Here is a 25,537-nt window from a genome sequence, read left to right on the forward strand (position 1 = left end):
ACATTCTATTTAAAAATTCCAGTTAATATGACCAGTCAATAATGTAAAAAATATTTGCAATATTTAGGAAAATTAGAGGTCGGATATTGCCACAAGCCTGCACTTAAAAATACATAAAATTAGCACCTTGCTAATTGGGTAACCAGCAGTGTTGGTCAATTTTTACCTCTCCCCTGCTTTAGAGACTTTACACCACCCATTTCTTTTGACCAGAACACTAAAGGGAGCCTATTTTTTTACACTCTAACTCAGCTCAGTGTTTTAGAGGATTGAATTTTGCTATGTAGTACCAGGTGTGAAGACTGCACCAGATACCCTTCCACATCCCTTCAACTATTTCTTTTCCTTTTCACTCTGCCAGTCAACACTGCTTCCTGGCATCTCTTGTACCTGCAGCCCCGGTCTGTGATGTCTCACATCGCACTGTCTTCTTGCTTCCTGACCCTTTATACCCAGACATCTTTCACAAATAACCTTTCACCCTGCCGAAACCACAGTTCTTTGTGCACTTCATTTATGTTAATTAAGACAGCCAACTAACTCTTATTGCTTCCACAGAAAACCGACCTGACTGAGCGTGCTCTGGAAGCGCTGGCGAGGAGTCATGTGAAACGGGTGTGGATTGTGGGCAGGAAGGGTCCTCTGCAGGTGGCATTCACCATAAAGGTAAATGAACAGCTATACATTGTTATGTAAATTCTAAATGCTATGGGCCCTTTCACAGCGGAAATGTGAGTCGGTGGTTGTACTGCCAATGGGTATGGAGCTTTTCTTGTATCACCTTCACCCTGCCATTTATAGATTGGATCCAGAATAGGTCAAATTGTTTTTAAAACCACTGAGAGTGTTCAAAACCTCAAAAGGGAATCTGAATCCGTGTCTAAAGGTACCCTCTAGTTTAACACTGAAAGCTAAGTTCTTTATGTGCTGTTACGTTTAGTCGTGTAATCACCGTCTCCCCTTTTGCATGACTTTTGGAATTATTTGTTGTTTTTATGACTGGTGAGGAGGAGGTGCATCCATGCAGCCTTTACAGGAGTGCTTACAATTCTTTTGCAAAATGCAGTTATGGATGACCAAACAGTAGATGAACATTCGTCCCCCCACACACCTAGTTGTATCAGAAAGGTACGTACAAAATAAAATGTATAAAGGAAAACAAGATGGGACTCATGCGCGGACACCACTGTTAGGAATTATATTTGTTTTTAGTGTTCAAGACAGGGGGTGTGTGAAAGAGGTTGAATGCTTGTGTATGTGTTACAAAAGGGCCTTTGAGGCACCGTGCAATTGTCAATAGAAAAAGTCATATGACCTAGAACATGAACAAGGCACTAAGTGCAGTTCTTTAACTCATGACATAATAAAGGATGTAATGCTAGTCATTTATACATGATGGAATAATAAGGGGGGGAAGATGATGCCCAATGTGGTTTTCAGTCCGGGGATTTTCTTGCTTTGTTTTTCGAGACTGATAAAGGACTGCGCTCAATGGCGCAGTCCTTTATCAGTCCCGCTCTGTTTTATAGCCCCTTTTGTTGTTTTTAGATCTCGCCTAGCGATACAGCACATGTGCTGATCGCCTTAGCGAGACCTATTGTCGTCGGTTTCTTGGCCGAAGGGGGACAGGACATGTGCACATGTACGGACAGGAGATGTGCACTCCGTACGCGTGCACATGTCTTGTCCCTGCGTAGGGCCACTTGCTTCTGCAGCCCATCCGGCCCACGGTCCACTTCTTGCTCCATAGAGAAGGCGGGCACTCTCACACGCTGAGCCCAACGCTCTCTGCCTCAGTGGACATGAACACAGAGGCGGGCGGCGGCGTCAGTCCCGGCAACATCCCTCCAATCCTTGGCGCATAAAGCGGCGGTCCCACCTGCTCGGAGCTCGTAGGCGGCAGTAGGGCCCCAGGTCGGACGCGGAGGTCTCCACCGGACAGCCGCAGGAGGAGCAGGTCCCCGATGCCTAGAGCGGCTTGTTGAAGTAAGTGCTAACACACCCTCATTAAACCTCCCGAGCTCCCCCTCTTGTGTACTGGAAATGAGATGTGCCAAGGAGCATGCGGTGACTTTAAGTGACAGGACCACTACCATTTGTTGTGGTAACCTGTAAAGACATTAGTTTTTCGGTGCTTGACAGTGTTTTGATCGTTCTTCGTTAGGCCAGAATCTTCAGTTGCTTTTTTCAGAATTTGTATGACGTTGGATCCTCCTCGTGACTACCCCTGCCCTCTCAGTCCTGATAATAGTGCCCGAAGTTCCCCTTGTAGAGTTCAAGAATTATATGTATAATGTAGGGGCTTATAACTCCACTGTGAACAGGGTTCTAAGAGCAATAATAAATGTGTGTGTGTGAGGGGGTGTATGGGGGGGTTGGATGGAAAACGAGAGTATCCAAAGAAGTGTAGCTAGGAATTCTTTCGAAGAGTCCCATCTACGCATTTAAGAGAGCGGCTTAAAACATGGGGTCCCTTTAAGCTTTCTATTGTTGCGTCTAGACATATCACACAATAACGGACCTATGTCTAAAACAAGCCATACACATTGGCTTCACTAGTGCGTGTCATCAGAATCGGATACATGAATAACACTTTGTCTGTGAAATATTTTAAAGGTTCTCAGAGTGTCAATCACTCCGGTCATCCTTTAACCGTTTCCTCTGCAGTCTCACTGTTAAACATGTACAACTTTTTTTTCCTGTCGATCTGAAATCTTCCATCTGAATATCTCACACCTCATTAGTCCTTTCTTTTCAATGTCAACTTATGCACTTGCTTCCTTGTATGTCCTTCACACCACTGCCGCCCACACTCATTCACTCACCTGTACTCACTGCATTTTCTTATATTTTTATTCTGTTGGTAGACAGATTTGTACATTCTTCACACATTCCTATAGACTCACAATCACAGTTCGCACATATGAGGCCATTCCTGTGTGAGCTGCGCAAAGAGGGAGTAGATCCAGTAGTGCATGAAGTTTGAACACCTTAATGAGCCACTGACAAACACGTTCCCCACCCCCCAACAAATTGCACTTCATGCCCGAGGCCAGAGGGGCTGCAAAAAAAACCCCCCAGGAGCAGGCAAGCTAAAAAAGAAAATGTCAACCATGTTGTCCTTTCTCTGGGGTGGCTAATCGCTCCAATCAAGCGTGGCTGGTAGTTGGGTCTCCTTGGGGTCTGGGTGAAATCTACCTGCTCATAAGGGGTTCCCTGGATTATGATCGTATCACAGCCAATGTTCCCTGAACAGAAATGCTTTTAGGAGGGATACTGGTGGAAAGCGGGCACTCCTCTTTCCAGCGATGCATGTGGGGCATCTCTATTCACCAGCGGGAGGGAGAAATGACCCAGGAGTCGCCGCCGCCGCAACACTCACTTGCTGCTCAGTCCAGTAAACCAATGATATTAGAGCACCATACGGCACACTGATGTCATTGATCGGGGTCGGAAGAGGTAGAAGCTATTACGACTTGTTCCCCACTTTCTTTTTTCTTTTTTAAAGGGAAGGCCTCCGTTGCTGGTACCTTGTAAGTTCTCCCTGCCCACTCCAGCGGTAGTGCACCCTCCTGAGGTAGCGCGTATAGCTGGATCGTCTCGTTAACTGCATTTAAGCAATTATGGATGGTACCAGATCACCCTGGTTATGCACCGAAAATGGAGGCCTCAGTCCTTGTTTCCTATCCACACCTTTGGATTCACTCCAGCATTAACATTTTCTATGCCATTCTGATCATATGCACCTGGCCCCATCCACAGGGCAAGTGATTTTTCTTTTTTTTTTGCTAGCTGATATTGATAGATTTCTCTCTCCAAAGCTGATTATCCCTGAAACAATTTATCTGCTTCTACTCTTGTTAATGGAAGCCTGGTTTAAGAGTTTGGGGCCTGATTTCCATGCTGAGGCCCCACAGATGATGCCCGCTGAACTTGGGTGATGGCCACTAGAGCCATACTAGACCTGTGCACTTTAGTCTATTCTGGATGCCACCAAATGCACCACAAACCATTTTAGTTTCCGTGTTTGAAGGAGGTTTCATGGCTATGCCATCAAGACTTTCAACTTCAGGCTCTTTTTCACAGAACCTCTGTTGTTTAATTAGGGGGTTATCGAGGCTTCTTGAGTTTGCTTGTGTCACAGTCTCTCAGTCGAGCTTCCAGGAAACAGTTGGGATCCCTGTTATGACTATTTACTGAAACTGTCTGCCCACGCATCTACACAGTCATGGGCACACGTATGAACTGAGGTCTGCCAGTATCTGTCTTTGAGAATGGCGTTATTACTAAAGCAGGGCTGTGGAATCATTCCTGCTCAACTACTTGGGTGTCAATATTATTATCCATCAAGAACCCTAATCCTTTTTGAAGCAACATATTTTATTTATTTTGTTTCTATTTACTTTATTTTTAAAGTGCCTGAACACCAAGTAGCTTTGGGGTACTGAGAACTAGATAGTCTTCACAGTTCTAGATCTGCATAGCCAGCATTTCCTTTTCTGTCCCTTCATCATGCATTTCTAATGTCTTATGTGACTCCTTATCAGAAATAGGCAATAATAATAATGCTTTGGTACTCTGAACCTGACTTTTGGGTACTCTGACTGCAGACAAAGTGCATTCTCCTGATAAAGATGGAGACCATGGATGGCCACAAGATAGTTTGAGTCTAGCCTCTTTGACTTTCTAACCTTGACAACTCAAATCGTCCTGCACCCTGGCAGTACAGTGCATCTCTTGCCATAGTTTGCATCTCTGAGACCAAGTACGACGGCTGTAAAGTTCCAGCCACAGTCTCGGGCTGTTCTGACCTCCACTATCATAGCTTTCATTAAGTGATGGAAAAGTGGCAGCCCTTCAGAAACTTAGTTTGGTGATATCTCGGTGCACCACCCTCCAAGCTAATGGGAAAGGCCAGAGGGTTTAATTACAAAAAGTACCTTCACAGAAGGTCGTTGTCCATATTCTGCTCAACAGACACAAAGAAACCTGTACGAATCTAAGGTGGGGTTTGCAATTTGGCAGTGGACATTTAAAAGATGCTTGGGTGTCACTACATCAATTTACCCTTGATTAATGGTGCTGGCAGATAAAATGTATGTTTTCTTACACTCTTGTGCTGATCAAGTTTGGTGTCTCTTGCTTTAAATAGAATCAAATCCAGTTATTTTCCTTACAACGCCTATGACAAATATGGCTGCATTAAGGTTCGAGGCATGTGGGCTGCTGAATTCATATCTGTGCATAGATCGCCGCCTAGTGTTGGGTCCGGTTGATTGCACATTGTTATCCTGGAAGAGTCTTCGAAGTATCACGAGATAGGTGGCTCCTCCCCTGAACTACAGAGCGCATGGGCATCGACTCCATCCTCAGATTGTTTTTTTCCGCCATTGGGTTCGGATGTCTTTGGATTCCCTTTAGTCGGAATCAATAGAAAACTTTCTTGAGACCAAAAGGTCTTTAGCTATTACGTCGGTATTGTCTTGCATTCGGTCTTAGTCTCTTCCAGCTCGGTCCGAGCCGGATTCTCGACACCCGCGTGCTCTCGGCGCGGAAGGCCCAGTCGACGCTCCAGACCTATCGACCCTCCATCATGGACTGGAGTCCATTCAAGAGATGTCCGATCTGCAACTCTAAGTATCCCCACATCGACGTCCACCCGGTGTGCAACAAGTGTCTGTCGCCGGACCACGATGAAGCCAAGTGTATGGCTTGCTCTCGCTTCAGGTCCAAGAAGACGCTTTAGCTTCGACGAGCTGCGCGCCAGGAGGCCCAGCATGCTGCACCGGCGCCTGTGGACATCTTCGATGCGGGGGATGTCGAGGACGAAGTTATCCAGGACGTTTCAGAGTCGAACCCCGCGTCGGACGTCGAATACGCCTATGATGCGGATGCTGAGATGTTCGAGGCCGAAGAAGTCGTCGACGAGGTAGGGGACGACGACGGGGCAATCGGGGCCATGGAGGATAGCTCGGATGAGGAGCTTCCTCAAACGGACTCTGGGGCCGTGCCAGTTCATGAGGCTCAGGTCGTGGGATCGCCTTCGGGCCTTACCCGAGTTCTCACTATGGGTTCTACGGCCCGCCTTCAGGCTCGGCCACAGACATTGCTGCCGAGCCACTCCAGGGAAAATCGAAACCGAAAGTGAAACCTACGGTCTCGACTCCAGACACTGCGCAGGTGCCGTCCTCAAAAGTGCGCATCGCTTTGGTCGGCTCCAAGGTCTCGTAGCCCTTGGCGCCGAAGAAGCAGAAGGTGGCCATCGAGCCGAAGGCTCAAGTCAAGGGCGTCGAGACGAAGTCTACCGCGCTGAAGACTAAAGTGAAGGTGGTCGAGTCGAGTGCGTCGGCGCCGAAGACGGTCGACGTCGGCAAAAGCCTCGGCGACCCGAAGAAGGCTATCGGCGATCCGAAAAAAGCTGTCGGTGACCCGAAGAAACGGCTGGATGACCCGAAGTTTCTCGCGACTCCGCGTCAGCAGGACAAGGCCAAGGGCACGGCGCCCCGAGAGTCGGCTCTAGGTGTGGCCTCGAGGGATTCCACTGAACCGGCGCGCCCATCCGCCGCGTTCACCAAGAAGGTGACGGACTCCCTGCAGCGCATCAGGGACGGTACCACGTCGCCCGGTCCGAAGGATCCTCCGCCAGCGAAACCAGTGGAGAAACTAATAAAGGCGTCCACGCCCATCCATTTCACGTTGCCGCCAAAGACGGCGCCGAAGGCTTTCGCTCCTAAGGCAGTCGCCAGCGTGCCCGAGAAGGTCTCCTCGGCGCCGAAGTCGTCAACGGTGGTCCCCGGCCCACATCCTCGACGACCTTCAGTGGAAGAGCATCAGGAACACTTCATCGATGCCGAAACGGGCAGGCTTTCCCTCCACAAGCGGAAAATCGCCCCTGAACGCCCAATGGAGTCTTACAAGATCCCTCTCAAGAAGAAGAAGGACTCTGCTTTCACTCCCGTTCTGGTGGAACCACTTTCCCCACAGACTCATGATGTCTCGCCCACTTACTCTGATGTGGACGCTGGTGAGGGGGATGATGAGGATGAGTACAGTTATCCTGTCTATACAGACCCTGAGGATACCAACGAACCCTGGGCCGCTGATGGTGACCCAGGGGATCCTCACTCAGGACAAGACCCTCAACTGTTTTCTGCCAAAACGTCTCCTACAGAAGACTCTGCAGCTTTCAATGCCCTCATTGAACGGGCAGCAAACAATCACAACGTCCAGCTCCATGCTGACCCTGTGGATGTCGACTTCCTTTTTGATACCTTCTCAGTCTCAGAAAAAACTGTTAAGACTCTGCCTATGCTGAAAGGTGTTTTAAAGCATGCTGCTGAAATCTTTAAAGAACCTACCAGGGCGAGGGTGATAAACCCTAGGATTGACAAGAAGTTCAAGTCGGCGCCCACTGACCCTACCTACATCAAAGGACAGTTGCATCTTGACTCCCTTGTTGTCTCGAATGCCCGGAAGAGGGCTAATTCTCAGACTACGGGTGATGCTCCTTCCCCAGACAAAGAATCCAAGGTCTTTGAGGCCTCGGGGAAGAGGGTAGCAGCACAGGCGGCCAACATCTGGCGCATTTCTAACACACAAGCGCTTCTGGCGCGCTATGACAGGGCACACTACGACACTCTGGAGACCCTGTTGCAGCACCTGCCTGATCAATACAAGGAAGGGGCTGAAATGCTGATTCAGGAAGGGAAGCTAATCTAACGCTTCAATTAAGTGCGCTCTGGACGCGGCTGATACCGCCGCCAGGGCTATAAACACTAGCGTTATGCTGCGGCGACATGCCTGGCTGAGAATCTCTGGATTTAAGCCAGAGATCCAAACCACCATCCTTAACCAAACAGTCAACCCAGATCACCTGTTTGGCCCGGAGGTTGACACCACCCTCGAGAAAATTAAGAAGGACATGGAAACTGCTAAATCCATGGGTGCCTTACAGTCCCAGCAGTTTCGGGGTGGGTCTTTTCGTCGCTCAAACACTAGAGGCGTTTCAAGGGGCCAGCTCTCCCAGTCCACGCAGTACTACAAGAGCAACATCAGTCCACATACACCAACAAGAGTCGAGGTGGATATCGTGGCAACAGCGCCAAGGGCAGAGGTCGTTGAAACAACAGCTCCAGGTCCTCTGCCACCAGCAAACAGTGATGCCTTGACACTGCCCCCCGACCACACAACACCGGTCGGGGGGAGACTCCAGCAGTTCCTGCCGGTCTGGAAGTCCATCACCACAGACAGGTGGGTCAGGAAACTTATTCAATACGGTTATTGTCTGGAGTTAACATCCACTCCACCTAACATGCCCCCAAGAACCCGTCCTAGGTCAGACGAGCATTTGCACTTATTGCAGCAGGAAGTCACTGTTATGCTGCAAAAAGGAGCAATAGAGCTTGTGCCTATGCAAGAAAGAGGCACAGGGGTCTACTCCCTGTACTTCTTAATACCAAAGAAGGACGGGTCCCTCAGGCCTATCCTGGACCTCAGGCCACTCAACCATTACATCCTGTCGGAGCACTTTCATATGCTGACCCTGCAGCAAGTGCTCCCGTTGCTCAGTCAGGGGGATTTTCTCGCAACTTTAGACCTAAAGGATGCGTACTTTCACATTCCACTGCACCCTTCACACAGGAGATACCTCCGGTTCACCATCCAAAACCAGCACTACCAGTTCAAGGTATTGCCTTTCGGTGTCACCACGGCACCCAGTGTGTTCAACTGGCGACAGTGGCGGCGCATCTCAGGAGACGGAACATTCACGTCTACCCTTATCTGGACGACTGGCTCATCCAGGCAAAGTCAGCCCAGCAGTGTGCCGCCCACATGTCCCACACCATTCACCTCCTGCACGATCTGGGATTCTCACTGAATTACCCGAAATCCCACCTCCAGCCCGCCCACATACGGCAGTATCTGGGTGCGACTTTAGATACTCTGGCGGCCACAGCACAGCCGAATTCAGTGAGAGTCAGCAGCATTCAATCGCTGATACAAAAATTCAGACCTCAACACTCTCTTCCAGCAAGAGTGTTCATGCAGTTGATAGGCATGATGGCCTCCTGCATTTCCATAGTCCCGCACGCGAGACTACATATGCGCCCGCTTCAGGAGTGCTTAGCACGTCAGTGGACTCAGGCTCATGGGCAGTTAAAAGACCTAGTGTTGGTGAGCTGTCGGGCATACAACTCTCTGCATTGGTGGAATCCACGAAACCTTTGCAAGGGCCGACCGTTCCAAGAGCCTGTGCCACAGATCATCCTGACAACGGACGCCTCTCTCCAGGGTTGGGGAGCTCATGTACTCCATTACACAGTGCAGGGACTATGGACGCAACAGCAACGGAAGATGCACATCAATGTTCTCGAACTGATGGCAATCTTCATGGCACTCAAAGCCTTCAAAGTACATCTGTGCAACCAGGTCGTGTTGATCCGGACGGACAACATGACAGCCATGTACTACATTCAAAAGCAGGGAGGAACACACTCTCCGCAGCTGTCTCATCCGGCTCAGAGCATGTGGAAGTGGGCCATTCAAAGGAACATCTTCCTCATGGCGGAACACCTCCCGGGCAAGGACAATCAGATGGCGGACCTGCTCAGCAGGCACAGCCACCAGATGCACGAGTGGGAGATGCATCCATCAGTACTCCAACCGTACTTCCAAAGTTGGGGTCATCCAGAGATAGACCTGTTCGCCACAAGGGAGAACGCAAAATGCCAAAGCTTCGCCGCCAGGTTCCCACACCCACAGTCGCAGGGCAATGCGATATGGATGAACTGGTCAGGCAAATTTGCGTACGCTTTCCCCCCAGCACCAATGATACCGCTGGTGGCACGCAAACTCAGGCAGCACTCGATGACTCTCATCCTGGTTGCTCCAACGTGGGCTCGCCAACCATGGTACACCACGTTTCTAGAACTGTCCGTGGTACCGCATCAGAGGCTACGTCTCACACCCAGCCTTCTGACGCAGAGCCATGGCGACATTCAGCATCCAGATCCGCAACAGCTCAACCTGGCGATCTGGCTCCTGAAGTCCTAGAGTTTGGCTACCTGCACTTGCCTTCTGACTGCATGGACATCATTCGTGAGGCAAGGAAGCCCACCACCAGAGCATTCTATGCGGCAAAATGGAAGTGGTTTGTCATTTATTGTGCGGACCACAACATTAACCCGCTAGATGCGTCTATTCAGAATATCATCTGTTACTTTTTCCATCTGTACAAGTGTAATCTGGCCTATGCTTCCATTCGCATTCATCTATCTGCAATGGCCGCTTATCTACAGAACAGGCAGCACCTCTCACTCTTCAGATTGCCTGCCATTAAGGCCTTTCTAGAGGGACTCAAACGAGTCATTCCTCCGCGGACTCCACCAGCTCCGGAGTGGAACCTCAATGTGGTCCTCACCCGGCTGATGGGCCCCCCCTTTGAACCACTGCATTCCTGCGAGATTCAATTCTTGACGTGGAAAGTGGCTTTCCTCATAGCAATTAAATCGCTGCGGCGAGTTAATGAACTGCAAGCACTAACTATCCAAGAGCAATTTATTCAAATTCATTCTAACAGGGTAGTGCTTCGCACTAACCATAAATTCCTTCCTAAAGTTGTGTCTCAATTCCATATCAACCAGACTATTGAATTGCCTGTTTTCTTCCAAAATCCTGAGTCATTGGCGGAGAGAATGCTCCACACCCTTGACGTCAAGAGGGCCCTGATGTATTTTATCGATAGGACCAAGGATTTAAGGAAAACTAAACAACTCTTTGTTGCCTTTGCACCACACCACAAAGGCAACCCCATTTCCAAGGCGGGCATTGCTAGGTGGATCGTTAAATGTATCCAGATCTGCTATCTGAAAGCCAAGCGTACTCTCACCATTCCACCGAGGGCCCACTCCACCAGAAAGTTGGGGGCCTCCATGGTATTCCTTGGAAATATTCCTTTGGAAGACATATGTAGAGCAGCCACATGGTCTACCACACACACATTTACAAAGCATTATTGTGTTGATGTTCACTCCAAACAGCAGGCAGCTGTAGGGCAGGCTGTTCTAAAAACACTTTTCCAAACTGCTGCAGCTGGCACGGGCAGCCGCCGTTAATGGAGGGACTGCTATTTATTCTATGCACAGATATGACTTCAGCAGCCCACATGCCTCGAACCGAATATGCTACTTACCAGTATGCATCTGTTCTTGGCATGTAGGGCTGCTGACATTCATATCGCCCGCCCTCCTCCCCGGCGCCTGTAGCAGCTGCAGAATTCACACATACTTCTAGCATGGTCATCATTCACTTAGTTCCACTCCATCTTGGCCACAATGGCTAAAAACAATCTGAGGATGGAGTCGATGCCCATGCGCCCTGTAGTCCAGGGGAGGAGCCACCTATCTCGTAATACTTCGAAGACTCTTCCAGGACAACAATGTGCAATCATCCGGACCCAACACTAGGCGGCGATCTATGCACAGATATGAATGTCAGCAGCCCTACATGCCAAGAACAGATGCATACTGGTAAGTAGCATATTCGAATCCTAGGATAAGAAAATCTGACAGAACACTGCTTTTGTTTCTCTGTGTCAGATCAGGTTACGGATATCTTACTTAGAAGTTGTTTCCAGATGTGGAAGGTTTCAAATGGAATATGCACATATCTAGTTTGGTACAATTGTGTTGTATCATACTTTCCTGCTTCTCTTACTTCTCCAACATTCCTTTTAGCATTTCCTTGTCGCCTAGTGAAGTCCCTGTGTAGTGTTTGTAAGAATGTTGATGTTGAAATGTTAACCGGTGGAGCGTTTTCCAGTTGCTCCACAACTGTGTAGCTAGCTATTAAACTAATAAACCTACCTTGGCTCCAGAGTCATCACTACGGATTGTTGGTGACGAGGATGGTTACACAGACGAACCTTCTGTATGAAAATCGCTTGTGTCTCCTTTTTCTTCCGGTCTCCACGTTGATGTTGAAGAGAGCGCCACCCTTGGTTCTTCTGTGACTTTGGCTTGGTACTTAGCCTTTCACCCTCTTTCGCCTTACACTGTTCCCAATGTGGTGAATAAATCACCTTTCAACTCTGAAGGTACTTGCACGATTCCTGCTGTCATCAAGTTCACAATGAGACTGTTTACGTTTGAGTTATTGCCCGCATAAGCACTGCGCTTGAACTTTGTACGACACCAGTTTAACTTGTTGAACAGTGAATTTGGCATCTCTGGCGTGCTCCCTTACTGTTCACTTGGTGAGTTATGCTGACTGCCGCATATCTCCGTGTTGACCGCTATGAAGACTGATTTTTTTAATCATCAAGGTTTCTCTCCTCTGATGACTTAATCGAACGTGCAGTGGGAGTCGGCGAAGTTGTGCGTCAAAGCGTCAGTCTCGAGACGTTGTTCTCAAAGGGAAGCGCAGTGTTTGTTTGTTCCGCCCAATGTTTCCTTGGTAACAATGAACTGTGGCTCACGTCACCGGTGAAGAAAGCTGCGGAATAATTTTGAGCTTCTCTCGAAACAAAGTGGAAATAAGATCCCGCCAATGTGTCATTCACTGCGTATCTTCGCCTATACGCACAGCCATCAATTACAGCAGATTTGTTGTTTAACAACGTGACACTCTCTGCATATTTTTGCCGATATGCACGGCAAATAAGCACAATTTCTCTGCTAAACAACGTGGCATTCTCTGCATTTTTGCTGATACGCACAGCAATAATTATCAACAATACATTTATGTATCCATCCACAAAGCAGCAAAGCTACATTTAAGAAGGTTCATCCCCTGATCTGTTGCGTTTAACCTATGTATTTAAGCTAACTTCATTATTGTTGTATGTTTTGTAGACACATACTGAGTATACGCTCATGTTAGTAATTAGACATTGACATCTATGTCAAATCTATTGCTCAGGGCCTTTCTTTTAGTTGTTTTTAGGTCTCGCCTGAGCCAGTGCATGCGCTGCTCTGGCGAGACTTTTAGTAATTGGGCTTTAAGAAGCTCACCACACGCTTTTGCTTGTGGCCTAAAGCTTGTGGTTACGCGCACAGTTTCGCACAGAGGCGCCATCTGGCTTTTCTCTCTTGTCATGGCTCATTAAGCGTATCGCTCGCCACTCGCCAGATGTGCCTCCTTTCTTTAAAGTTTTAGAACGAGGCTCGCGCACGTACGCACCACTCGCGTGCTTGTTGTATGTCTTGTCTTAATTCCTTATGTTCTGCAAAAGTAAAGAAATAGATGTTTTTTTATAATTCTTTACTTTCATAGCAATCGCGGGTAAATCGCGGCACCCGCGCTTTGCTTTAACCATGTTAAAGGTAAAGCGCAAGTGAAACGATTGCTACAAAAGTAAAGAAATAGAAAAAAACATCTATTTCTTTACTTTTGCAGCAAGCGTGGCACCCGTGCTTCTTAGCTTCTTGTGCTATGGTACGTTATGCCATACTTTATTGTATGGTTAAAAAGCCTGTAACGCCTTGTCATGCTATAGTATGTTATGTTCTATACTCCATGCTATTCCTTGCGGTGTTCAGGATCCTATGGGACTTTTTAAAATGTGCCTGTTTCAGATGAGCGGAAATAAAAACGTTAAATGCAGGATGAAAAGAACCATCATCTCAGGTGAAACAGAACCGGTACATCTGGGCTCATTCTCGGTGCCTTGTTCAGATTTCGCTGGGTTCAATTTTAAAAACTGCAAGAACTGGAAGAATCTACTTGTTTTCAGCCACTCTTCTGACCCTTGCTCCCTCTGGCTTCCGGCCAACTATTTAGCCCCTTGAAGCCTCTAATCCCTTCCGCTAACCCCCATGCCCCCTCCTACCTCAACACTCTGATGCCTATCTGCACCCCTCCCCCACACACACTTCCAAATATCTGCTCTCCTGCCCGTTTACTCTGCCCCACTCCCACATTGCCGCTTTCTCAAACCTGTCACCACATTCTTACTCTGAACTCTGTCGAATGTCAAATAAATAAGATGTCAATCTCCCTCAAATTTTAAAAAGTTCGAGGCTATGAAAATCTGTGTCTTTCAGAGCTAGAAACCTTTTCTGTGTTTTTCTTGTTTGTGCCTCATTCAGCTCAGATTACTACTGATTGTTAAACCCAGTTCCTGCCTCGTAGGAGTAGCTGCTAGAGGTTCTGCATCTAATTGATATACCTTAAAGGCTGGCGGGCGGGGTAGGGTCAGTCACACATCTGCCTCTGCCTTACAGAGAGCACTTGCTCTCCCCCTTCCTCCCCTCCCTGCTTTTTAATCTCCCACCTCTCCATGTTTACATGTAGGTTGAAGTACTGTTACCTGTCGGGGAAAGACACCAGTTCTCCCCTCTTCTTTCCCTGGGTGGGGGCATTAATTTATGGCAGGTCTGATTTTACATCAATAAATATTAGCAGAAAAAGAGCGTGGTCGTTTTGATTGTGACTCTAACTGTAGTTTTGTTTGTTTTTCAAACTGTTGGCGTGGTACTTAATGAGGAATCTTTAACACCTACCGCTGCAGTGATGGAACTGTGCTATACAACTACTCCCTTCTAGACAAGAGTACTTGTGTAAATACCGCAGTACCTCTGCCATTCTGCAGCTATGTGCCATGTTTGCCTCACTTCACTCACAATGTATTGAAGCTTATATAGCGCTCACTACTCAGATGTGGGGCGCTGAAGCGCTTGCCTACATGCACATGATGCAACACCATGTAGAGTGTGTAGTTGGAAGTATGTTGTCTTTGTTTTGATCCTGTTTGGGAAGTCTTTCCATGTCATTCGTGATGACCACAGAGGTATGGGTATGGTGTGATGGGACGCATCGCTTGGTATTATGTAAGCTGGTAACTTAAAGCAGCTCCGCAGGTCCTTTTATGCTATTTACTATTTCAATGGCCATGTTAGCTGGTTACTGCACTGAGCTGCACATTCTGAGCACGCTTAGGTTTTATGAAAACCTGGATTAGAGATTCCCTGGCGTGGACTTTGTTACTATCATCCCGTTTCTGATTGCCATGGTGAGATCGCAAAAGCGGTGGTGGCATGTAACTTGTTGAGACCCACAGTGGGGGACTAAATTAGATTGCTCTGTTGGCCTATGACATGTGGCCATGGCTTTAAGTGGGATGAAAAAACTGTGGGGGGGTCTCCCAAAGGGGCGTGGCCAATGTAATTAAGGGCGTGGCTTAAACATGTAAGCTAAAAATCTGTGCTTAGCATAGTGTGTTGCCCGACTTGTATTTTGCTGTTCCTATCATTGCATCCAGATATATGACACAACATGTAACATCATACCTACAACAAGTCAGAACTATTGGCTTTGTCAATGGTTGTTAGTTGCATAAGATAAATAAGCAGCAACTATGGCTTGTATATAATATTGAAAAAGCTTCCACTTGAAGGCCTGGTGACACCACAACAATGTTGCTGCTCCTGAGTTTCAAAAAGAGAAGGGAAACCCAGAGACAAAATGACTCTATTTAAAGGATTTCCCTTCCCCTACAATGCTCGCCTGGCATGAAGCCCTGCCGTAACTTCTCCACTAGTGAGAAGCGAGCAGTGTGAGCATGCGCACATCGATGTGCCTGCTGTCACTGCAGTCCGGAAAAATATGGACCGCCTCTGCCAGGGCACAAAACAGAGCCCGTTTTGAGGTCTCTTTTTTAAAAAACTGCCCGTGCTCAGCACCGGCGAGACCCGGCCCACTTAAAGCCCTGCATGAGGCAGATCTCTTCAGTTATTCTGTACCTGTTCTGTTGGTGATGGGTGGTTGATTTTGGTTTACTCCTGTGGACTAGTACAGTACTGGGTGATGGCCATGACCCAGAGCTGTTTTGTCTTATGTGAGAGTGTCAAGTTCTATAAGCAGGGCCACTGGAATTATGCAGCTGTGGTGATTTTCGCATAATTTTTGATTTGCAACCTAATTCCTCATCCGCTGAATAAACCACAGATTTTAACAAAATAAAATTGTTGCTAGCTCAAATGGTTCAAAAGCTGGTAAAAACATAGCAACACGTGTTGCCACCCAGTGGAAGGCACTTTGCAAAGGTTGACTGGCCACCTAGCTGTAGCTTATTGTTATATTTGGGTGTTACACTGGTGCTAATGAGGTACAACTAATGCCCAGTATTAACAATCTTAACAAGCATTGGCATTGCCAATAGGTCTCGCCTTTGGGACCTTATAAGTGTTTAGTTATCCAGCACAATATCCTTGGTGCAACAACATCAATTGTTGCATGGCTAAACACTTATAAGGTCCCAAAGGCGAGACTTATAGGCTATGCCAATGCTTGTTTTCTTATATCACTAAGTCCAGTTTTATTCACAGCTGTTGCTTATCTGCACTTTATTTATTTAACATTTATATGGTGCAACAAATCATCCCCAGGGGGATCTCTCGGCGCTTGGCAGCCCTTTAGCAGGACCTCGCAAACCTCCCAAAACATCCATGTTTTTTTGCTTTTCTTAAAGTGTCCCTTAGAGGTGCAGCGGCGTATCTCTTCCGGTAACCTGTTCCAATGAAAGATAGGAGAATGCGCGCCCTCCCATACTTGATTTATTGATCTTGCATGGAACTAATAGGCTCTGATTGCTTGACCTCAGCTGGCGACCTGGGACATAAGACCATACCTTCTTCCTTAGGTATACTGGTCCCATGCCTAGCCTTGCCTTGAACACCAATGTGAGAAGTTTAAAGACTGCTCTCTTTCTGATGGGCAGCCAGTGTAAGGCTTGCAGCAAGGGTGGAGACGGTCAACGTCTAGGCTTATTCAAAGCCATTCTTGCAGCAGTGTTTTGCAATACCTGGAGCCTAGAGAAAAGCTATTCCCTGGCTCCTACCAGTTGTGCGTTGCCATAATCCAGCCTGCTCACAATGAGCGCCTGAATAAGGGTCTTTCTTGCGTCCAAGGGGATCCAAGTAAATACTTTTCTTAGCATTCTCAGAATCCCAAAACAGGTGCTCGAAAGTGCCTTTACGTGATCTTCAGACGATAATTTACTATCCAGCAGAACTCCCAAATTCCTGACCTGCCGTGTCAGGGAAGGAGGCTCCCCCAGATCAGAGGGCCACCAATCTGTCGTCCATAGTTCCTCTGCCTTCCCGAACAGGAGAATCTCCGTTTCGTTGGAGTTAAGCTGGAGAAAATTGTGCCCCATCCAGGCAGCTATGTTCAACATACAGGTCTAAACTTGGCCCTGGGTACAGCAGGATCTGATTCTAATGGGATTACCACCTGCGTGTCATCCGTATACGAAATCGTTTCAAAGCCTCAAGATCTTATGATGGCGGACAGAGGGGCCACATGTATGTTGAACAGAGTGGGGCTTAGGATGGACCCCTGAGGTACCCCCTTGTCAAGTGGGGTGGTTGCTGACACAAATGTGTCTAATTTGACACATTGTGCTCTATTTGACAGGAAGCTTTGCAGCCAGGCCAGTGCTAGACCTCCGACACCGATCTCCTGCAGTCTGCAAGGCAGAATATTATGCGAGATGTTGTCGAAGGCCACCCCCTTTTGTACCGCTGATAGATCCATGAGCACCAGCATAGTAAGAGTCCCTCTATCTAAGGACATCCTGATGCAGTCAGTGACTTCCATCAGGGCTGCCTCTGTGCTGTGACCTGCTCGAAACCAGATTGAGCTGGGTCTAGCAGTTGATTCTGTTCTAAATAGTCCGTCAGTTGTTGATTAAGCATCTTCTCCATGACTTTCGAGATGCATGGGAGAAGGGAGATTGGCCTATAATTTTTCATCTCTGCCGGTTCTGCTGACATTTTCTTCAAGAGAGGTTTGATCATTGCTCTCTTCCACTTGTTCGGAAAAGTGGCAGTGTCCAAGGAGACGTTACAGACTGACCAGAGCGAGGCGGCTAAGACCGCGGCCAACTCTGTCATGATGAAAGGAGGGGCGTAGTCTGACTCTGACCCTGACTTTGTTGCTGCGAGTGCCATCCCCACTTGCTCTGTAGTGATTATGGCAAATGAGTCAAGTTTAGGTGATGAAGGGTCCCAACCCTCCAATTGGGTACCCTAGGGGCCTCTCCTCCCCCCAGAGAGTTATAGATATTGTCTTTCTTTTCTCTGACGTGGGTGGCCAAGTTATTACATAACTCTTGCATATGGGGAGCCGCTGCACCGCTCACTATAGGATTAGTGAACTTTTTTAGTACCTTAAAAAGTTCCTGTGAGGAATTTTTTGCCACCCTTTTCCGCAAGCCCAGATGTTCTCTTTTGGCAGTTTTACATCAACCTAAATAGGCTCTATGTGCCATGTTATATGCCAACTTATCATCAGGACATTTGCTTCTCCTCCATTTTCTTTCCCGGCCTCTGCAATGACCCATCTATGCTTTAAGCTCTTCCAAGTACCAAGGCGCAGGCGCCCGTTTCTCCTTTACTCTCACTGCTTCCAGAGAGGCGTTGCTATCCAGGGCATTCCCGACCGCATCCTCCCATCTTTCCAGGACCTTATTGCTATCTAGCCCGATTTTCAGCGAGGGGGCTAAGAAAACCCGCAGAATGCTTCTGGCGTGACTTTCCTCCTGGTCCTGCAAAGACCCTCCTTGACTAGGGACTTCTTTATGCCCTCTGGCTGGCTAAAAGAGCATCTTAGGGCCCAATGGTCCATCCAAGTTAGCTCCTGAGGTGTTTCTACCGAGAGGAAAGGGACGTTGGTTAAGATGGGAGTCCAAGGTATGGCCTGCGATGTGAGTGGGCTCATGCACTCTGGAAAGGACCCCCAGCGATTCCATTGCTGACAGAAGGGACCTAGAGTCTAAATTTGAGGACTCGTCCAGATGATGATTAAAGTCCCCAGTCAACACGAAACAATCAGATTGTAATATATAAGGGGCGAGAGTTTCCAGGAGGGTGGAGCAAAACAATTGTTTGCTCTCTCCCGGGGATGGTACACTACCGCTCCCATCCATCTGGCCCCCTTCAAGGACTCTATATGAAACACCAATAGCTCTCTATACTTTGTCAGAACTGTGTCCACTACTTTAATGTGGTGGGGGACCCGGGTAGCTACTGCAAGCCCTCCTCCCCGTTTGCCTACCCTATCTAGTCTAGTCACAATATAATCTTCAGGGAATGCGACTGCTAGCACCGGGGTCGAGTGACTTTGAAGCCAGGTCTCGGTCAGCAAGCATATGTCTGGCTTTTCATCTTCCAGAAGGTCCCACAGCTCACCCGAATGTTTAGGAATCGACCTGGCATTTATGCACAGCCCCTGGAACGACCCTCCATGTACTCAGTTCACTGGCTGGGGTTGCCCCCCCTTTAGCTGGTTCACCACCTGTTCTTTTCGTGGCTGAGGGGTTAGGAGATTATTTACGGGCCTTGCATGGTTCCCTGACCACCCACAGCTCAGACAATGACCCTCAAGGGCCTGCCTCCTGGCTGACATACCTCCCTTGCATCCCTGCTCCATACCCAGCAGTTGCTCTCTCGTATAACTAATTGAAGTCATCCCGCCCTTGGGGAAAAAGGGCAGCGCTTCCTGGCAGCCGGCAGCGTCCAGGCCCGGACAGGCGCAGACTGTTACTGCCCCCACCATCTTTTCTAGATTATCCTGGTGAACCACCCGTGCGATGGGAGATATGGTTTGACGCTTTCGAGACCTATTTGGGTGCCATTGGTGCATCCAAATTTGTGCAGAAAGAAAGAAATGTCTTCTACTACATTCTCTTGGTTTCGAGGACGTTCTATTTTCAAAGATCTTTCAGACATTATGAGAAGTGATGATGATAATATTGATGACTATCTCAAACTAAATAATAGATTTGACAAACAGCCTAACCTATGGTTCTTCGTCGTAAGATTTTTAAGAGGTAACAAAATGATGGATAGGATGTTGATGCCTATATTTCAGTTTTAAGGAGATTAGCAGCAGTGTGTTTGTTCTACTTAATTGACCAACTTTTTCGTGATCAATTTGTTTGTCAGTGTAAACACAAGTAAATATAACAGAAACTTAGTAATGGGGAATCCATCCCTTGAAGAGACTATTAAAGTTTCCAAAAGCATTGAAACTTCTATAGTCTCTTTAAAAGAACTTGAGGACAAGTTAATAGTACCTGATAATCCCATTTCTGTTACCAAACCAAAGCAGAAAAATGTGCGCTCTGGCAATAATCTTTCTAACAAATCCAAAATTAGTGGATCTTCTAATACTAATGTTTGTATGCGTTTTGGTAATCCGCCACATCCCAAAGGTGGGAAATGTCCTGCATTTAGTTTCACCTGCAATTATTGCAAGAAAGTTGGACATTTTGCAAAGGTGTGTCACAAACTTAAAAACTCCAAAAAGTCTGTTGTTTATGCGGTTGAGTTGGAGGAAGACTCAGAGTCTGAAGTTGTTTCTGTAATCTGCGAAAATTCTTTGTGTGATCAAACTAACATCTCATCTGTTGAATGTGATTCTTCCAAGTGTGTTGATCCAATTGCTGAAGTCACAGTGGGTGGTAAAGTTTTGAAATTATTAGTTGATTCTGGATCCAGGATCACTATGATCACTCAACAACTTTTTGAAGAAGTGTGGGATGACAAAACTCTAGAACCCCCTATTTCTTATGAATATATATTGAGTTACTTGTTTTTTTTTAAGATGACATGAAATGTAAGGGGAAAAATATGAAAGGGAAAGTTTACATAGCTGTTAAAGGACTCAACATTTTAGGGTGGTTTCACCAAGGGCTTTTTGGTATTATTCTCAGGCTGGGTAACGATGAACAAGTTTCCATTGCCAGTTGTAACGACTATGGTAAAAAATGGAAGGGCAGTTTTTGGAAATGACTTGGGCAAAATCCATGCTTTCAAGCACAAAATCATCGTAAAAGACAATGCCCTTCCGATATAACATAAACTTAGGGGTGTTCCATTCAGTGTAAGAAATGATTTGGACAAGGAGCTTAAGAGTCTTTGTGAGAAGGGTATCATTGAGCCTACAGAATCATCATTGTGGTTGTCCGCTTTAGTAGTGGCTCGCAAAAGGTGTGGCCAACTTATGGTTGGTGTGGACCTTAGGTTCCTCAATAAGGAGATTTGGGTTGATTCCCACCCCTTGCCAAAGATAATGATCTGTTTACATGTATCAAAGGAGCCAAGTTCTTCTCAAAACTAGATCTGGCTTCTGCTTACCATCAGATAGAACTCCATCCTGAGTCTCGCCATCTCACTTCTTTTATTTTGCCTCTTGGGACATTCCAATACCGGCGCATGCCCTTTGGTCCGGCATACGCTGCCTCTGTTTTTCAGAGGGTTCTGCAAGGATTACTGAAAGATATTGAAGGAGTTTTTAGTTTTTCAAGACAACGTCCTCATTTTTGCAAAAGATACCTGTTCACATGACACCATTTTACAAAAAGTTCTTAAACGTTTTGAGGAGAAGGGTGTTGTTTTGAAGCCTGAGAAATGCAAGTTCCTTTGTGCTGAAGTTCAATATCTAGGCCATTTATTACCTCAAGAGGGAGTTAAGCCTAGACGAGGTTTAGTAAAGGCTATAGTCAATGCTTCTGCGCCCACTGAGAAGTTGGGTGTCAAGTCCCTTCTTGGATTATGTGAGTACTACTCAAGTTTTGTTCCTGATTTTGCAATTATTGTTCGACCTATAAGTAATTTGCTTAAAAAAGGTGTTAAATTCTTGTGGTCTGACGAGTGTGCTTCTGCTTTCATTCTGATTAAGTCATTATTGAGTTATATCAAAGCTTTAGAGCCTTTTGACCCCGATTTACCATGTTGCATCACTGTTAATGCTAGCAAAGTTGGTCTTGAAGCAATTCTTACACAAAGACATCATGCTTGTTACAACACAGTGGCCTTTATGTCAAGAGTTTTGTGGGATGCTGAAACACAATATTCAGCCATTGAGAAAGAACTTTTAGCGTGTTTGTGGGCTATAGAAAAATTGCGCCCGTATATTTGGGGTAGACATTTCAAACTATTGACTGATTATAAACCATTAGTTTCAATTCTCAGTGCTGGCATAAACAAATGCCGTATGCCAAGGATTTTAAGAATGCTTTCTAAATTATTGCAATATCAATTTGATGTTTCTCACATATCTGGTGAAAGAAATAGGAGGGCTGATTTTTTTTTATCTCGTTTTCCTCAAAAGAGGGATGAGAATCTTGATGTTGCGTTCAGTGAGTTGTGTGAGGAAGACTGTGATGATTGTTTTGTGGCTGTTTTAGATCTCCCTACATCTGTTATAAGTTCTGAGAAAGAATGGAGACATGCATTGAAAGATGACACTTTACTGCAACAAGTTTGTGATTTTGTAAAAATGGGTTGGCCTGGAGAGAAAGTTTTATCTCCTCTTCCCCAGCCATATTGTAAATTTGAGGATGAGTTGTCTATTGAGGATGGTTTACTTGTTAGATCTGATCAACTTGTTCCTCCACACACGAATGGACAAGGGATAATTACATTCGCTCATGAGGGCCATTTGGGGGTGACTCTCACTAAGCGTCGTATTCGAGATAGTTTTTAGTGGCCAAAAATGGATGTTCAAATTGAAGAACTGGTTGCTAACTGCTGTGTGTGTAATTCTGTGGATAAACGTTTAAAGACTGCTTCTCCTCCTTTGCTGCCTATATTTTGTCCTTCTGGTCCTTGGATGAAATTGGGTATTGATGCTATGGGTCCTTTTGAAAAATTGTCTGGAAGTAACAGTTCAAGTATAACTTTAGTTTATGATTTTGGAACTCAAAAGAGATCCACATAAAAATGAAGTATACATTTACAAACAGTAAAATATGATTTACAAATGCACTAAATATTATAAAACATCAAATACAACCAATATTAATAATCATGGCCTGCATATAAATGTTTTAATACATATCTAAAAAGCACTTAAAAAAGTAAAAAATCCTATGGCAAAACATTTCATTTGGTGGTTCATAAATGGAGTCTGTTAATACAGAGGCAGAAAAAATGGATAATTGTAAACAGATTGGCCTCATCCATTTAAGTCGATACTGAGCCAGATAAATACCACATGGGTAACATCCTGGATAGAACTATTGCACAAATTACAAACTGGAGAGGAAATATACCATTTAGATAATATGTTGCTTAGAGGGATATACCCTGCCTCAATAATAACCAAAAGCGGCGCACTCCATGGGGGAGGTTCCAAGTGATATAAGCTTGTACTTTGTTTATCGCACAGGAATCAATAGCTGGATGAGTGCCTCTCTTTAGAATACGGGCTTCCCTATCCATGGTGAAACTTAATTTCCAGGTGGCCTGTTTCAAAGTGGCCTTTAATTGATATGGCGATAAGATAAAAAGTACAGATTTATTCAGTTGTAGCCAGTCAACCGCAATTCTAAAATTTTTAACAATTAATGACTGCTCATTTAAGCTTCCTAATAATTCTTTCAGGATAAAAGATCTTGGTGTGCCAGTATCAACCTTTACAAAGCGTGTAACCCATCGCACTATCCCTGCGAGACCCTGTACCCAACTACTTCTCAGACCGAATTCCAACCTTAGTGCAGCCACAGAACAAGCAGAGTTGACTGAGGCTAGGCTCCGTAAAATTTTAGCTTCTGTTGTATTTAAAAAGCCCCATTTTCCTAAGTCAAGTAGTTCAATACCATACAACAGGGAAGCAGGAATTGTAGCACGAAATACCTCTAATAAGAGTGCAAAGCGTCTTCTTCGTGTTGATCTATAGAGGGAACCCAGACTTTTCCTCTGTGTAATTGCTTTACGGATATTATTTTCTATATGGGCTTTATCACTTAAATTTCCACACACCGTTTTTCCCAGGAAAACAAATGATTTTACAAGTTACAATTTTTGTCCACCTACAGACCAAACAAAATTCCCATACTTCAACTTTTTTCTTCCGTGCATGCACATTACTTTACTTTTAGATACATTTATCTTTAAGTAGTGGGCCTCTGCATATTTGTGTAGTACCTGCAAACGACTATTTAAACCCCCTGGCGTCAGATCCAATATTAGTATGTCGTCAGCATAAAGTAAACAGACAATCGGTTTTCTGCCCAGTAATGGGGCGATACCCTCACTTAGAGACAGAGCATAGGGGAGGTCAGATATATATATAGAGAGAATAATAGAGGGGCCAATAAACATCCTTGTTTTAAGCCATTTATAGTGGGGATAGCTTGGGAGAGACCTCTTTCCCCTCCCATCAAGACTCTACACCAAGTATCAGTATGGAGAGCGCGGACTAACTCCAAAAGGATGGCCGGCATGCCCAGGTCCGACAGTTTTTTCCACAGCAAAAGGCGATCTACTTTATCAATTGCAGTGGAGAAGTTTATAAATGCTGTGTACACTCTTCCTCCTCTAACTTTAACATATTTTTCATTTGTTACCTGTAGTGCTGTTAGGTTATCCATAGTTCCATGCTTTGTCTAAACCCGGTTTGTTCAAAAGGTAAGATTTTACCCGCATCCACCCAGTCAATAATTTGCATGAAGAGGCATTTGGAAAAAACTTTACCCACTGCATCTAAAAGTGCAATTTGACGGTAGTTAAGTGGAACATCTCGGTCTCCCTTCTTGAACAGGGGGACTAATATACTCCCCTTCCAAGACGGGAGGACCATTTTATTTGCATAGCAGTAATTGAACTCCAGGTAAAGGATTTTACTCCACATTGTACTGTTTTGTTTCAAAACTGTAATTGGTAGCTCATCCGGGCCCATCGCCCCGGAGGATCGCATCCCCTTGATCGCCATTTCAATATCTTTTTCAGATGGCGAGCCATACGATGAGGGGTCTTCCTTTAGTCCAATACAATCAATTACAGTTCCATTACTTGCATATAAGTTCTGAATATAGCCAACCCATTTAGGCTCCTCAATAGCAACTGGAAGGGGTCTTGATCTAACTCCACATCCCTCCCCGATGAGAGACCAATACGTTCTTACTTGGCCTTTCGACACTGCTTCTCTCAGTTTAATCCAGATGTTATCTTCCCTCTCTTTTTTCATCTTAACCTTTGCCCTAGTCCTCCTCCTCTTTAATAGTGATATTCTATGATATCTATCAGAGGACTAGGTCAAGTACTGTTCTCTAATTAATTTGTTTATTTCAATGTTAAACGGACGTAGTATCTGGGGACTACTTTAGTACTTCTTCTTTGATTCAACTTCTTTGCAATAGCAATCACCTTAATCATGAAGGCATTAAAACTGGCAATTTCCGATCCATTCCAGTTAGACAAGTTCTCTACAGCGGCCTCTAAGATACTTTCCAGGACCCGGATTGCCTTGGTACCCCTATAGCATCTCCCTGATTTCTTACCAAAACAAACAGATTCACTGTTTAGTGCCCATGGATCGCTCAGGATTGGATTTAGATTTACAGTGAGAGTTAGTACTTTATGGTTACTGTAGAGAGTATTGGAGACCTTAAGATCTTTCAATAAGAAGGAGGTACTTCCCACTACCACATAGTCTAGGATAGATTCTCTGCTATTAGATTTACAGGTAAAGTTCGCCGGTGTATCTGAAGGCAGTCTTCCATTTGCTATAATGCCATCAACTTTCGTTA

General features: G+C 45.9%; 1 protein-coding gene across 1 annotated transcript in view; it reads left to right on the forward strand.

The window, feature by feature from the left end:
- Positions 1-25,537, forward strand: part of FDXR (ferredoxin reductase) — a 418,834-nt gene that overhangs the window by 179,451 nt on the left and 213,846 nt on the right. The window contains exon 7 of the mRNA XM_086930805.1: positions 559-666. Coding sequence (XP_086786931.1) covers positions 559-666 — 108 coding nt within the window. The remainder of the gene's footprint in view (positions 1-558; positions 667-25,537) is intronic.

Source organism: Lissotriton vulgaris, chromosome 7 (assembly GCF_964263255.1).
Source record: "Lissotriton vulgaris chromosome 7, aLisVul1.2, whole genome shotgun sequence".
NCBI lineage: Eukaryota > Metazoa > Chordata > Amphibia > Caudata > Salamandridae > Lissotriton > Lissotriton vulgaris.